At 50.1% G+C, this 16160-nt stretch overlaps 1 protein-coding gene across 1 annotated transcript; it reads left to right on the top strand.

The window, feature by feature from the left end:
• Positions 1-600: 600 nt before the first annotated feature.
• ETH_00026685 (adenylate and guanylate cyclase catalytic domain-containing protein, putative) lies at positions 601-15949 on the top strand (the record flags this gene model as incomplete). The annotated part of the gene is made up of 53 exons (XM_013373758.1): positions 601-658; positions 928-1290; positions 1436-1539; positions 1666-1795; positions 1984-2076; positions 2201-2340; positions 2457-2534; positions 2655-2706; positions 2816-2930; positions 3080-3183; positions 3375-3415; positions 3528-3656; positions 3839-3931; positions 4135-4241; positions 4458-4534; positions 4679-4792; positions 4929-4986; positions 5118-5221; positions 5321-5599; positions 5727-5770; positions 5884-5958; positions 6037-6149; positions 6320-6420; positions 6577-6731; positions 6894-7012; positions 7278-7366; positions 7497-7653; positions 7824-7935; positions 8045-8135; positions 8278-8347; positions 8536-8627; positions 8761-8880; positions 9013-9084; positions 9334-9492; positions 9718-9819; positions 9996-10024; positions 10148-10859; positions 11006-11144; positions 11265-11317; positions 11450-11778; positions 11942-12567; positions 12727-12766; positions 12877-12990; positions 13101-13220; positions 13397-13525; positions 13809-13923; positions 14016-14067; positions 14228-14344; positions 14570-14644; positions 14812-14910; positions 15042-15289; positions 15615-15715; positions 15884-15949. The coding sequence occupies 53 exons, from the start codon at positions 601-603 to the stop codon at positions 15947-15949; spliced, it is 7074 nt and encodes a 2357-aa protein (XP_013229212.1).
• Positions 15950-16160: the final 211 nt, after the last annotated feature.

Genomic DNA, 16160 nt, shown 5'->3' with positions numbered 1-16160 from the left:
GCCGATTCCCCTTTTTTCTCGTGTTGCTTGGCCTCAGGAAGAAACCTGTGCAGCCCCGCGGCAATCAAGAAGTGCGTACAGCCCTAGTGCCTTCAGCCCTGGGCTTCTTGGCTGTGATAGATGTCAGCTGCCGCAATGAAAGGATTCAGAAGTGGCTTGCAGAGCTTTGGGTGGTCGTGCTACGTGCTACACGCAGGTGGAGCGGGCAGGACCCAGACGTGGGACCCAGCGCGTCTACTGCGAAGCATCAAGTACCAGGCCTCCTCGCCGGATGAGGAGTGCCTGGTTTCAGCTGCAAGTCACATGGGTTATTCCCTTGCCTTTAGGGGCCCAGCATCCGTTGTACTGCAGGTCTGCTTCGCACGTTTGGGCCTTTTTCATACTGATAAGGCACAGGCAACCTGTACCCGTAACCTGTATTTTAGTTATAGCATCAGCTCGACTGCGTTGCGTGCGAAGTCGGCGATATAGGGCCTTCGTGTGTTCCTGATGACCGCGTGGATGACATGGCTCTGGCTGCGAGGATTGTTTCAGATAAACGACGAGTTTCGCAGCTGGCAAGTCATCGGCGTCAACGAGTTCACCTCCAAGAGAAGCCGAATGAGTATAGTCTTGCGCCCTGCTGGATGGACTGAGGGGGCCATCATGTACGCCAAAGGTACGGATGTTTGTGGCTATCCAGCCCGTGCTGTAGGCGTTTTTCAGACTAAGAATATTGGGAGTTTTGTTCGTGCTGCGAAACTGGCTTAAGAGAGATAGAAACTTGTCCGGCGCCTGTTCCACAACATGGCCAAAACTACCGATTTGCTCCCATTCCGCACTGCCCGCCTTCGCATGGGCTTGTGGCGTGTAGATTTATGATCACGAGAATGTCTTTTTGTTCTTCGCAAGGTTGCTTTTCGGTTGTGGGCTCTTCACTAATTGCAGGAGCCGACACGGCAATGCTGCCACTGCTTTCGAGCTTCGACGGCATGCTGCAGGAAAGCAGAACCGGCGCAAAGTACGAGGGGGGTCCAGACCCGCAGGACACACAGTATGCTGAGTCGCGTTTTAGCAGGTCAACGACGACCATGAGAGATGGAGCGGATCGCCAGAACTTCCCACGAGTAGCTCCTGCAGGTTCTGTGCCCTACAACACGCCCCGTGAAGCGAACCAAAATTTTGCTTTTAGCAGCGAGCAGGCAGAGCCCTTCAAGCCCTGTCCCGCCCCTGAAAGCCGTGTGGAAGCAGACGTTGAGCTAGTTGAGCAGCATCTGAAGGTCTTCTCGCTTCAAGGTTTACGCACCATGGGTAAATAGGAGCCTCTGCGGCAGCTCAAGCGAAAGTTGTTGGAGCCAACTCTCATGACAAAACCACGACTCAGACGCGCAGCCCTCCAAACACTCTCATTGTGCTGTGTGGTGTGCGTTATGCTTTTGCACTGCTTATTACACAGTTCTTGCTTGTAAGTACATGAGTCAGGATGAGACTGACGCGTATCAACGCCTCTACAATGATGCGTGTTCGTCGGTTTACAGCAGAGAAGAGCGTCTCGAGCAGGTAAGGGTGCTGGAGGATCAAGCTGCCCTTATTTTGGAGGCTCATAGCGCAGAGACTCACATTGAAAACACCAATGGCAGCCTTAGGTTATGTTGGTTTGCTTTGGGCAGGACAATTTGTGTGCAGGTGGCGGAGCAGTTCGAGCGGGACTTAGAGTACCTTGGCATCACCGGAGTCCGGGACAAGCTGCAGGCCTATGTGCCTGAGACACTGGAGCTCATGATGGAAGCCGGCATCCGCGTGTGGATCGCTACGGGTATGTTCGACAGGATTTGTCTCCCGTTCCGGCTATTCTTAGCGGACGTACACTAACTTTGTTTCCGTCTGAGCATTGGGTCGACTGAGAGAGCTAGTTTCGCCCGGCTGATTGAAATGATATAGATTCGTCAGCCACATGCCGTTGTTGCCTACTTGTTCTTCGATTAAACCACTGCGCCTTAACAGGTGATGACGTCGAGTATGCCTTGCATATTTGTCATAGCTGCCGACTTCTCACTAGCCATACGAAGGTGTTCCACGCGGCTCTTGCCACAAGAGGTTAGTTTCTTTCTTCCCCGCTGCATTAGTCTTGAAGTGGGGGTGAGTGCGCCTAAGCTGTGGTCATCTGCCCGATAGAGTACCATGCAAGCTATGCAACTACATTTTTCGATTCTTTCTTCAGGCAAGCGAGCCAAACGGGAAGGAATGTTGCTTTACGACATGTTTCGAGAGGCGCGGATACTTAAGCGAGCTGACGAACATATTTGCCTTGTCGTGACAGGGCCAAATCTAGCGGCCTTCCTGAATCACCCAGATTTGCAGGTACAGTGCGCACCTATGTAGTAACCGCTACTCTGTTACATTTTGTTCATTTTGAATTCTTTAGAGGGAGAGACGGGCGGGTTTACTTTGGGATATGCGTTGCTGATTACCCTCAGACCTGCTTCCTAAACATGGCATGCTGTTGTGACGTCGTGGTGGCGGCGCGTGTGACACCGACTCAGAAAGCAGACATGGTAATTTTCCGTTCTTTTCAGTGTGGCTACATTAGAGGGTCCGATTTTAATACAGTTAGAAGGATCAAGCGATTGTGTGCATGCTTGTAATACCGGAAATTTGGCTGGCGGGTGGCGCAGGTTCGGCTAGTGAAGAAGCGATTAACACCGCAACCGATTACTTTGGCCATTGGTACGCTTCTGCCTGCCTCTGAATTCGTGTTTCAACTTACCAAGGCGAGCTAGAAAGTGTCGAGCTAGAAGGTGTTCCTTGTGGGGAGCTTCCGTCTTCTTCTTCGTAGGTGACGGGAGCAATGACGTGCCAATGCTCCAGGAGGCTAGTGTGGGCGTGGCTATCCGCACAGAACGAGGCACGTCAGTGGCAGGCTTTGCGGACTTTGCCATCTCCGAATTCAGGTATGTGGCATTTTGCCCGTCATAACTCGTGGTGCAAATTCGTTATTCCTAATCCCTGATGTCCATTGGCAGAGAACTGGATGCGCTGGCAGCTTCTTCGAAGCTTGATGTGACTGCGCTGAATTTTTCTGCGGTTTTTCGTCTGGCAGGTTCTTGCAGAGGCTCCTCTTTGTTCATGGGCGTCTCAATTTTTTGCGAATCTCTAAGGTCATTCTGTGGACGTTTTTCAAGAGCATTTTGCTATCTTTTCCGGGTCCGTTTTATCAGTTGCAACTGGTTTCATCTTCCCTTCTTCCAACCAATAATACGTATTTTGTTTGCGTCAACGGATGCACTCGCCGTTTTCCAAGTCAGCATCAGTCTATCATGGATCGGCCATGGGAAATGCGGATTTACCTTAGAGATGCGTAGAGAGAACTATTGCGTTTATCGCTTGCGCTGCAGTGTTCTTGTTCCAGCCCAGTGCATTCTGGTCCGCTGTGGAGGTACGCAGACTGTCAGTAACTGCGCGAGTTTCGAATATTCAGGACAGTCGCCCGTAAGAGCAGGCTGCCACTTCACGCGATTATTTGGCGTCTGCTTGGTGTGCCTTCTCAGCTCTTCGACCCGGTACTCTATATGCTGGCGAACTTCCTCTGGACAGTTTTGCCAGCGATTGTTTATTCATTTTCGGAACAAGACCTGCCGGAGCACTTACTACCCTCAATCCCTGTTCTTTATACTTTGGTAAGGACCAAACGAAAACCATGCGCCGGCATGAACTGTTAACGCTGTATGGCGCATACCCAATTGCCGCCCAGCTTGTACGCTTGCAGAGTGTTTTATGATCCTTTGTTTAGCTCGATATTGCTGCATTTGACAACTGAGCGTCTTCAGGTGATTGTGTCGGTGCATTTGTGTGTTTGTAGGGAAGGCGCCGTCTATACTTCAACGGGTTTACTTTTAGCTTTTGGACCGTTGAGGGAATAATTTACTCTTTGCTGACTTATTACATATTGCAGGTGTGTAGGTGCTGCTGCTTCGTATGTGAAAGATGGCTAAATGGGATTAAATATTACCGCAATTCGCTGCAGAGCATGTTGCCATGTGTGCCAAGAAAGAGCGCAATCCCAGGGCGGCTTGCGCGGGAGGGATACTCGCATTGGCATATGTTTTATCTGTGTCGCCCAATGTCGCATTTTTGTGTTCTCACATTTCAATGTAGGCAGCATGGATGGACTCGAATGCAATCCCAGGCGGCCAAACAATGGGGTTTTTTTCATTTGGTGCTATACTGCTCTTCGGCCTGATAATTCAAAGCAATTTGCGCATGTAATTGAGGCACTCTGCCGTGCATGCGTGCAGGGCGCAGCATAATTCTTAATGCACATGCACCCAGTGCACATGCACCCAGTGGGGACGCCGACACGGTGCTCCAGCTGTTCCCTAGCTTCCTGCTTGTGCCTGCAATTCATCAGTAAACATCTTTTCGTGCTCGTAAATTTCAATGGGGACATAAAAGTACCTTCTTACGTTTGTTTGAATCAGGTTGATGGAGACACACTTGTGGACTCCGACCTTTATATTAACTACCGTCGGCCTGTGCACACTAATATATATCCCTGGTGAGGGCTTGGCGGATTTTTGACTCTAGCATTCACGGGCGTAGACGATTCGCGTGGGTAAACGTCCAGTAACAAGCCTTTTGAATGCACGTCACGCTCGCATCGGCCGTCACTTTTTTCACGTTTTGTGTGTTCTACATGCAGTTTTGTACGTCTACTCTGCCATTGGATGGCCATCGCGAGGCATGTTGGGAGTTGCATCCGAAGTTTTCGCCTGGCCACTACTGTATTTTGTCGTATTGCTTTGGATTGGCGTTGGTACGCAAACAATGTTTTAATGCGTTATTAATGGAACGTCGCCACCTCTGTCATCTTGTACACTTCTAACACATGAAACAGACTACGGAGATTAATGGCGGCGAGCTTGGAATGCACGTTTGTGCGTGGACTTCAGGCATAATGCTGCAGGTCTTGTTAGCGGGTGTCAAGTCGTCCCTTTTCCACAATATTGCGTAGGTCACTGCTTAGCGCATTAATTTGTCTTCTCTTGAGCGTTTGCCCTCGAGCTTGCGCCTTTTGTACGGGGACTTGGCTGGTTCAGTTGGCCAATGGGTGTAGTCTGTTCCTGCATGTTGGCTGGCAGGAACAACGTGAAGCAATGGCTGGCACAACGACAAGTCGAGCATGACAAAAGACGACGGGTCACTGGCTTACCTTTCGGGGAGCCTCGTCTTCGGCTTCTTCCCGGTGATAATAAGGAGCCGTGAGAATAGTGCCACCCATCGGCTTTTGACAATTGTTGAGAGTTTGCGGCAGCTTTTTTTTTATTTACTGTCTGTGTCACAGGTGGTCAGGACGAGTACGGGCCTTTCTGTGGAACAAGCAGCTTGCTATCGGCCGTGAAGAGACTGTTGTGGGTGTGCGGCTTTGGAGCTTGTCTACCAGCTCCGGGACCCGTACACCAGCTGGTGGACCGTCGTATTCTCGCCTTTCTCCGGGACAAATTCAATCCTCTACGTCACAGCGAAGTGTCCACCAAGTTACCACCCCCCAGGAGGTTCCGCGTGAACGAGAACTTCGTCACTTATGGTGGCGATAAGAAGGAGAAAGACTTAGGAGCTCAAGGTGAGCCATGTTGGTGGGCCCAGCAGTTGCTGCTGCGCTTGTAGCCTTCCGTGCTGCTCACTGGGTTGGAATTCTGCACAAATGAAATCGCTGCCCCAGCGCGTATCCCGTATGCGGTGGTGCTCAGAGAAAGACGGTGGAGGCTCACATGGAAGAGGGGGAGGCGCTGCAGTGAGTTTATCTACGAAACCGTTGTCCATACCGAAGTGCTTTGGACAAGAGCGTAATTGTGCTGCGGAATGGCGAGTGTTCGCGTGAGGAATTCTTCTGCGGTTTCATATCAGGACGACGTCTCAATGGATTCAAACTCTTCTGGAGTGTCTTTTGAAGGGGATAAGCATCGAGACCGAGTCAAGCTGGTGAGCGCACACAGCCTCTTCGTTCCGGCTTAGAGTGCCCGGTATACCTTAGTTCAGGATTTGAGTTGCCGTGTTCAGGTAAAAGTTTCACATCTGATTAATCGCTTTTCTCTCAAATTCAAGGACATGCAGCTGGAAGCAGACTACCAGATCCACCAGAAGAAGTCGTTTGTCAAGCGTCTTGTCCCTTGGTACTTTCTCTCCCAAGCCAAGTGGCAATATTGCATTCTACGCATTTTGGCCGGTGGTTTGTAGCGAGATGCTGTGGATGTATCAATTTCTCTGTTGCAAGTGGCACTTGGTCTGCTTGGGCGTCCTCGGCAACAAAAAAAAATTGAAGTCACTGCGTTGCGCTTTTCAGGTACCGCGTCATCTTTGTGTTTTTGGGTCTTTACCGCATTGTTGCCTTTCTTGCTGAATATTTTATCGACGCGTATTGGGGAACGGAGAAGCGGGTTACACGTATGCTACTTCCATTACTGTATAATTGCTCTGTTCGAATGCGGCGTTGTGCATTTCTGGGAAAGTTTTATTGAAAGTTGAAACTATGCAGTATCAGGCGATGGCAGCAGGTATCTTCAAGCAGAGACGGTTTGATTTCGTTCTGGTTCTCTGCAGCGTGGATGTGCATTCCGACAGTCATAGTAGTTTTAGGGCTGCTCGGTGCAACCCTGTCTACGTTTGGCCAGTTCTTCATGGATCATTTTTCCTTCGTCTTAAGCTCAGTCATCTTTCTCATGCTGGCTGAGCATGTGACCCTGTACGCAGCTGCGGTGAGTCAACAGCTTTTGGTGCTTATTTGTTTCCAAGCCCTCATCCGATCACGAGTTATAGCAGCCGTATACTATCACGATTCATGGAAATTTGGTAGCGTGCAGCTGTACGGAGGTAAAGCCGGGGTTTCTGTGGGGGCTTGTGTTTTATCTGTGCTGCAGAAAATGGACGGCATATTGAGCTCACTGTTATTTCCTGTGTTTACATTTGTCATACTGCGCATTTCATTCTTGCAAGCTGTGATGTGGAACATCTTCTTCGTCCTCGCCTTTACCATTAGGTGGGTTTGCTTCTTTACGCAGGAAGCTTTTTGCCTAGAGAACTTTGGCTGCGTGCTGTTGACGAAGAAACCAGAGAGACTCTGCATTGCCTTTGATCTACCCTGATGAATAATTTCCACTTCTTATCTGGCATGCCCTGTGGTCTTAAAGTTGGGGACTCATTGGGAACCATGTTCCGTTTAACATCATCGCGTATTGTTCTGGGGGACTCCTGTCGGATCTTGTCGCAAAATTCCATACATGTTGCGCATTGGCTTGGTGTAGATATATCATTGGACAGAGTCAGAGTTACCTTTCTCTTTCGGACCTCTATGACCACCTGCCGCTTTTCCTTGGTTCCATCGTTTTTGTTGGTGAGGCTTGCACCTTCTCTTTGTTCCAGAGACGTACTTCCTCCTTACACCGAATGCCTTGAAAGGCCACGAGCAACACTGAACGCGTTGTGAATGAATGTATTTGACTTTTAGCTGTATTCCGTGTCAGGGTTTGTCGGGTATCGCCTTGAGTACAACCAGCGAAAGTCATTTTTGCTGGATTACAGCGTGGAGGCGAGCAGGCGAAAACAGCGAGAAATTTTGAACACCATGCTTCCACCTTTTGTTGTTGATCAGATGATCAACGCGCCTTTGAATGAAGATGGGTATGGCATTTTTTGGTATCTATCGTCAGCTGCGCCCGCTTCGTGAATTCGTTTTTGTAGCGTGACCGCAAAGCCTTGCCTTCATTGCATGAACGGGAAACTCTCTGCTTTGGGGGCGCGTCAGAGTCCAGGCAGTTGTACACTGTGCATTTGGCGTATGCGCGGCTCAGCATTCCGTCTACTTTGGAGGCAGAAGACCGCGGAACTGTATCAGTAGTCTTTTGCGACGTCTATGAGTTCCAGCAAGTAGTTGCATCCATCGAACCTACTCGTCTTGTTGAAGTGAGCCCACGTGCATAACGAATACGGTTCCAGAGCGCGGCATGACGAAATACTCTGTCTTCAAGGTACCATTTTAGAGCTCGGATCACAGCGGTCGTCATGTACTCAGGTGTTGGACTCCCTTTTTCTTTGCTTTGACAAAAGTGCAGAGCAGTTTGGTTGCACAAAGATTGAGACGGTCTTCGAAACTTACCTTGCAGGTGCGATTCATGCGTCATTGCTTTTTAAAGTATACCTAGGAAGCTGCAGCAGCGTGGCATAGCGATTCTAGACACAATTGTGTTTGGAGGCTCGACTTTATATGTAGGCATCTGATGAATCCTTGCTTGTGTGCTTCACCAGCCGCTGGACTCCAGCCAGGGAAGGGAAGCGAGTCTGATACGTCTCAAACAGATGCAGGGGATGCGCTGGAGTACGTTCTGCACTTTGAATTACTTTCCTCAAGATTTAGTTGGATAATTCCACATGTTGGGCCTGGCAGCTGTTAAATTCTGCAGAGATGTCGACAAAGCTGGTAGATCTAATGGGCTAGAAAGCAATCTGAGATCAGATGAGTTTCGCCTACCGACGAGACTAAGCTTTCGTGGCATTGTGTTTCAGCATGGCACTGGCGATGTTAGAAGTCGCAGCTCAGATCCGCTATGAAGTGACCCGCGACCTCGCAAATGCTGTGGGCACAAACGACGAAGAGCGTAAGCTGGCGTGCTAGTCACGCATGTGGACCGATGCGCGAATCGCGTGGAGTGAATTAGCTTATTGGAAGGCTGCTTATGTGGCTCGTTGCTGACATTCAAGACCTTGCCGAGTTATGGTGTGCTTTTTTAGAGGCACATGCTGCTGCGCGGATGAGTAGCTCAGTAATGACACGACAGAAGACGGCAACATTGAGGACGGTGTTGAGCTCCCGGCCACAACGCATTCGTGTCAAAATCGGGATCAACTCAGGTAGGTGGTCGGATCTGCCATGCCACCCCAGTTACTCTGAGTTAACCGAGTCCTGCGCTCCTTGCTTGCGTAAGATCTTCAAGATCCGAAACGATTTGGAATTGGCACGTGCTTTGTTTCGAATGCATCAAGGTCGCGTCATCAGCGGAGTCGTTGGAGCCAAGAAGCCTCAATATGCGCTCTTCGGTGACACAGTCAACACGGGTAAGCCGAGGAACTGCAATCCCGAAGCGTTTGGGGGTTCAAGGGATAGAAGATTGTGGAATATACGTGCCATCACGCTTCAATTTTTAGGCATGGTTTTTACAAGGAATGCAGTGATGCCTTCCGCTAAATACTGAGTGCCACCTGTATGACGCACTTCAGCTTTTAACTTTTGCAAGCAAATAGGAGCGAATACTTCCTCACACTTTGAAGGGCATTTTTTGAATCATTGTTGGGGCTGATGCACAGCGAGCCGTATGAAAACTACTGGTCAGCCGGATTACATCCACATCAGTGAGAGCACGTACGACCTTGTAAAGGATGATACTACACTCTTTTATGAGGCGCGAAAGACGCCGGTGAAGGGAAAGGGCGACATGAATACATTCCTGCTCGTACGAGTAATGGGTAAGACTTCTGTGATTCTTCTCAACGGAGTCGGACTTTAGGGATCAGCAGCTCGTGTGTGTGAGGTGGTAGTGTCACCACTTAAGCATGTTGTGTTTGAAGGGTAATTGAAACAAGTATCTGCCCCTTGTGAAGCAGTGACGGACCCGTTACTGTGTGGTCGAGCTGCGGCGCATTGCTTTTCATTCATGCTTTAGAGGGTCGCGTTTCGCTGTGCTTTACCAGGCTCATCTTACCCCAATTTCGGCGAGGACGAGCGCTCACTTTCGGGGCCATTAGGCAGCAAAGACGGCGCTCTCAATCCCTTCGGGCAGGGCTCGGCGTCACGTGCGTTTTCATGTTGTAGCAGCTAGTGTATCTGCAGAGTCTTTCTTGATAATTGTGTACATCCTTTCTAATATAGTGAATCCGAAGTTATCTGGACTAATCAGGCCAGCATTTTTGCGCAGTTGAAGTAGATTGAGAGAGCCCCTGTGATTTGCTGTGCTTTTTCTGCTCAACAGTTGGTGGGGAAAGGATTCCAACCGTGTGGGTACGTCGTTTTAGTGCAAGAGACTGCCTTACTGTCGCTTTTTTGTCTACTACGCCAGCATCAGCACGTGACTATGGTTGCCAGTCCCAGTGGTTTGTGCACGGTTTATTTCTGTGTGTACAGCCTGGGGCAACTAACGTTGGTCCACCGTCGAATGAGGCCATTATACCCAGCGTCGCGTCCTTTTCGCGTGAAAGGCAGCACACGCAGGAGTTCCCAGGATCGGTGGCGCAGTCGATTCCATCAACTCCGCGTTTGACACCTGGGTTGACTTCGCGTTCCTCACTCTCCGAATCGATATCTCCTCCGGAGGGGTCAAGTCCGCGGACGCCTTCCATTCATTCTCTCGAGCGTTCACTTTCCAGGGGCCAGCGCAGCTACTCAACTATGTCCAGCTCCGAGGCAGGAGCCATTAGCATGACTCCACAGCAGCTTACTCGAGCATACGCGCGGCAGGAGAGTGTCTCCCGTGTTCTGGCCTTCGCTCGTGACGGTCTGCAGACAGCCGTTAGGGAATCTTCCGAGCTGAAGAGGCAAGAAATTGCCCGTCAAGTTCACGCGCAAATCCTGCGTGAACAGCTTCACCAGGGATCCAGTTCCGTGTGGTCCTCCCAGGAAGACATGAGCGTCGGCAGCAACTGCTTGAGCACCAACGTAGCCTCCCTACCGCAGTTTCGCTATGCTGCTTCTCACACTGCTGATATCCGCAATAGCTCCCGCATTGGTAGATCCATTAGCAGCAGTACTCGCCAGTCTCCCCGCCAAACGGTTGCGAAACGTGCGGTCAGCGAGAGTCGAGCTCTTGAAATGCGGAACAGTAGAACTGATGTCACAGGTGAGGCTACATACTGCTACTTCACACAGTTCAGGAAAACACGCAAAGCCACCCTACTTGTTTCCAGCTCTTTACAAATAGTGGATTTTGTTGACAGGGGGAGCCTTCCTTTTCTGTTGATTGCGGCCTGTTTTTTCTGGCTGCAGAGCCTTCCCTCACAACCCAGGATTCATCAGGCCAACGTTCTCTCGGCATGTGGCGAGCAGCGAACGATCTGTTCGCTCATATTGGAACAGAAGCTCACGCCAAGATTTCCGTGCTCCTTAAGGTGTTAGGAAACACCGGGTAAGGAACGCATTAGCCTTTTAGGACTTGGCACAGCTTACCAGAGTTCTTGTTGCTCGTCTGCCTACCTCGATCAAATCTCAGGGCTTCAGGACTTTTTTCCGGTACATCTGCCCTCAGAAAAGAAGAAGAACACGCTGCAGACATAGGAATCGATGATGAAGATAACTTTGGTGAGTGTAGAAGACTTCGTGGAGGAGATCTTGCAGCTTGAGATGTTGTATCCAGCGGGCATGGTGCTTCTATCCGTCTTCCTCTACAGTGTAACGGAGTCTGTACGTACCTTCTACGCGTTAATTTTTCAGAGGCCAGGGATGCGCGCATTGGCGCGTCGCGAGAAAGCTTGTTACTGATGAAGTTTAAGGACAAGAATTTGGAGGCTCGGTACAGGACACACTTTTACAACAATAAATCCAATATCAACACTATTGAGCAGGCTATCATCATTTTCCTAGTTGCTTTTGCCGTCCAGACGCTGGTGCGGCTCTGCCTGCCGTGGAATTACACTGAAGTAGTTGACGGCGTCAAGTACACAATTAAGGTGTCATCGCGACTGTATTGGGGAGTCCGCGCCACGTATACTTGCGTTGCCTTCCTTCTATGGATTCTCTTCCACTACCGTAATAGGGGCGAGGTGGGCTTTGCATCCTGCGTCACCTGCTCTCATCATCATCACAAGGTTGCGTGTTCCGTGAAAGCGTAACAGGAAATTTCTGCGAATCATGGTATTCACATGCATAGAATGGAATGCAGGCCAGTTCAAATGCATTGTATATGCGGGCTACTGGCTTTTACAGGTAGCGTCGCGGCTCGAAATCCGTTGGATGGTATTTTTGCTAAACATTCTATTCATTTCTGCGGCCTGCGTGTTCGCCCTGAGCAACAGTTGGAGTACTGAAACAACAACTCGGCAGTCGGCCACTAGCTTTTCAAGTGGAACTGCTGCTTCAGTGCTGTCTCCAGGGGTTGCCCTTGAGACATCGGCTCTGGGGACGGACATGCTGACGTACATAGGTGGTATCAGCAGCGTGCGAATGCCTAGCAATGTCGCCCAGCAGTCACCTGTTGCCTTCCTGACAGGAAAATCTCCACGTTCAGGATTGACTTACAAGGAAAACTGCCCGACCGGAGTGTGCCAGACTTCGTCGCCGACTGACGAAGCGCCACTCATATGGCGGCGGCTGGGAGCAGAAAGTAGTTCTCCAGAACCATCCTCACTTACCGTAACAGTGGAAGTCCCAGGGCAGAGAGGTGCATCTTTCTGGTTAGTTGCGGATAGCGTTGAACTTTTCTTTTACGTCGTTATTCTACACCACAACACGGGACTTCTTTTCCAAAACTGTATTCTCTTCGACATCTTGCTTCTCACCACGTGCTTGACCTTCATCCTCACTGCAGCTGTTTCTACGTCTAACACCATAGGGTATGTTCCAGCACGATTTGTGTCCCGGCAGCTGTCTATATTAACTGACCTCGCTTAGAACCCGTCTATGCAACGCCGTAGCTTTCTGTCAGCGGCCGTGTACTTCCAGATTGAAATATCACTTGTGTAACTGTGTGTTCGGCTGTTTTGTCATACTAGGATGGTCGTTAACTTCCCGTGCTACGTTTTTTTCAATTTGGTGAGTGATTCTTCGTGCGCTAGCAAGACCGACAGTTTGTCCCTGTGGCCACTTTACTTCACACTGGGCTGCATGCCGCACACGCTTCCACGAGCTGTTTTTGCGTGCAGGTTAGCGCCTATTGGAAGGAATATATTGATAGGCTAACCTTTTACGTTAATGAGCACGCGAAGACGACGGAGGGACGAGCAACGCAACTCCTTAACGACATGTTGCCAAAACAAGTGGGACCCGTGGCCTTTTGCACCGATAGTCACCAGTTGTGCTCATGACGAGCTGTCGCAATTAGTAGCACACCAAGTGTGGCTTAAAGTGGAATGCGTTTGAAACGCAGGTACTGGAGGAGTTCCAGCAGGATAAGCTTCGGCTTGCCTACACGCATGACAGAATGACATTCTTGTTTGCTGATATTTGCGGCTTCACGAGTTGGGCGAAGAATGTCGACGCCTGCGAAGTAGGACGCTTTTTTTCACTTGTGTCGTCTCTGCCGCATAGTTGCATCCTGCACAGGCAAAATCGAACTACGGGAACTGCTGTGGTGGCTCTCGAGTCTAGTTTGGAACTACCCATGGAATCTGGCAGTGAGGCTGACTCGTATATTTGTGGCTGACCGGTTGTATACTTTTCCAGGTGGTGACGATGCTACAGAAGCTCTTTGCTAAGTTTGACCGTGACAGCACCAAGTACAAGCTGTACAAGCTGTGCACTATTGGTGACGCGTACGTAGCAGTCAGCGAACCAGTGACGGAAGATAACGAGGTGGGCATGCAATCAACCGGTTGTTTCCTTGTGGTTTTTCCGGTATGCTCGGCAGAGCGAATCGCTTCGCAGTTTGTGTTGCTGCAGATAAAGTACGCTTAGGGCTGTTTAACGGGTAGTTACCGTGGTGTCGCTTCCACTTCTGTTGTATACAGTAGTTGGTTAGCTTTTTGCAGAAGCGAGCACACGATATCTTTGCTTCTGCAGTAGCCTTTTCTACATTCATAGTGAGTAATAGTAATAGGTTGCCTGCGGACGCAGTTCGCATTGTGGAGGTTTGCAGGACTACGACCCCGTGGAGGGCACTGGTTTGGTGCTAACTATGGCTCAGTCCATGATCACCAACATCCAAGAAGTTCGCGAAAGACTGAACATTCCCAGTCTGAATATGCGCATTGGTAAGCTGCCATGATTGTTGGGAAGCTCCAGTAGGTGCCCGTTCACTGTCCCAAAGCCGCTTCCTATTGCGTATCGCGACTCTTTCCTGCAGGCTTGCACTATGGGACTTGTGTTGGCGGGGTGATTGGATCTGGGAGGCTGCGGTAAGCATTTCTAGGAAAAGTGCAGAGTGATGGACTACAGCGTGCCTTTTGACATTGAAAGATGGAATAAGTGAAGCAGTTGTCTCCTGCATGAATGCGGGACTGACGTGCTTACGTCTCTTAGGGAGGGTAAGGGCTGAAGCTTCTCTTTTGCAAACAGGTACGACTTGTGGGGAATGGACGTTCTCACGGGCAACATGATGGAAAGCAACGGTCAGCCTGGGAAGGTCAATGTCAGTGCGATTCTCCGAGACTTCCTGTTAAAGCATTTCCCTGGGTTCGTCGTAGTCGTTGATTCTGCCGCCATGCGAAGCAGCCTCAGGCGTTTCCTCGTGGCATGTATAGAATACCCTGCATCGTGTTGCTCCAGTTAAAGATACGCAGTATTTACATTTTTGAATGTTTTTCTCAGTGAAGGGTTTCGGCCAGCCTTCTAGCGCACACTAAGCCTACAGTTGAGCTGTCTTTTTACTAACTGTTCATGTGGTTTATTGAACTGCAGAAAGTTCCAATTCCGATTCAACAAGAGCGTGTGTGTCATCAACAAGACAGTGGATTCGTACATCATCCATCCCGCGTAAGTAGTAGTTGCTTCCACAGCAACTCGCCTTCCGGTTAGGGTTATAGCGCGATCTCCGTTTCCATATACAACGTTACGTAGTCACTGTTACTGGGAAAACCCCGGCCGGAGGATTGCGTAGGATTGTTCTCGTGTGCATATTGGCGTGTCACATGCTCCTTCAGAGGTGAAGCGACCGATGAGGATGCGATAGCTCAACCCGACGGGGCTGTGCTGCCCCCTCAAGGAGTTGCAGCACCAGTACCACGGCGAGACGATTCTAGGTAACCCGGCCAACTTACTTCAATAGGTTATTTCGCACTGACACATCCCATCTGAAACTGAATTCTAGCTGCGTTTACTGAAGCAGAAGTGAATCTTAAATTCCTTCACGTCCTCGATTTTGGGCTCGCAGCAGACAAGACATTCGCGGAAGAGTCTCTCGACGGGGGTCCATTATTGGTCTACATCGCGCGCTTGGGCGCAGATGCAGCGTCCGCGGTGGCTTTGAGAACAGCGCCCCGACAGAATCTCCTCGCATAAGTGGGCCCAGTGTCAGCAGGCCTGCATCGCGAACCAGCAGCCGCCCTAGTCTTGTACCACAGGAGGAAGCCTTAGACGAGGGTTTTAACAGGCAACAGCGTGACGTGGAGGGTGCGGCAAGTAAGTTGACTAAATGGCATTTTCCTTCTTTTGGGGCTCAAGTGGAGTAGTCGTTGATGCGTGGATCTCATGCACACTTGTACAGACCCAATAGGTTCACTCATTCAAAGCCTTGTGTCACTGTTTTGTTCGTGGGACTCCACTTTCGTACGATAACGCATTCTAAGTTTGACACTAAAGAATCGAGTGCCAGCTTGGTGGTTGGAAGATTATTTCTTTGGCCTCTCAAGGGCGTTTCTCTGCAACGTTCTGAGGCCTATGCGTAGGGTTTCGATTTGCTGCTGGCGGCATTCCGTGGGTGAATGTCATTTTGTTGCTGCTTCAGCTGGAGGTGCCGGTGGTGCCCCGGAGAACGTCGCATTGCAGCCACTGAAAAAGGCGAGCAGCGCGGGCCACTCAAGTGGCGTGGGCATGCAACCTATTTCTGTAAGCTGTTCACCAAAACGTTTTGGAGGGCTTTTTAGGAACTTTTCGTGGTATAGGGGAGTCCGCCCGCCTTCATTTCATGATTTACAATCTGCTTTTCCCGATAAATCAAAGGGCGTAGACTGGCAGTGGAACCGTGAGTGACTGTGTATTTGGGTGATTTCTCAGGAGGAAGGAGCAGCACTCACGCCAAGTCCAGACTACAATAGCGAGAGCTCTCCAGAAATATACTAGAATGTGATGGGTAGAATGCAACAGGATCGCGTATTATTAGTTTTCGGTCAGGTGGCCGGATTAGGGGTCATATGAGCCTGGCGCGAAGAGCAGCTCATCAGGTAGCGAGAGCGCCCTCAATGTGTGAGAGGCCCTCAGACAAGGCGTCTCTTTGCTTGTTGCGTCCTGTGTGTACTCATTGGCTCTTTTCGTGGGGGTAGTACTTTGTTTG

This window comes from Eimeria tenella, genomic scaffold (assembly GCF_000499545.2).
Source record: "Eimeria tenella Houghton genomic scaffold, Eth_scaff17, whole genome shotgun sequence".
Classification (NCBI taxonomy): domain Eukaryota; phylum Apicomplexa; class Conoidasida; order Eucoccidiorida; family Eimeriidae; genus Eimeria; species Eimeria tenella.
The sequence above is the reverse complement of the archived record's forward strand: the minus strand, read 5'-3'. Positions and strand labels throughout refer to the sequence as shown.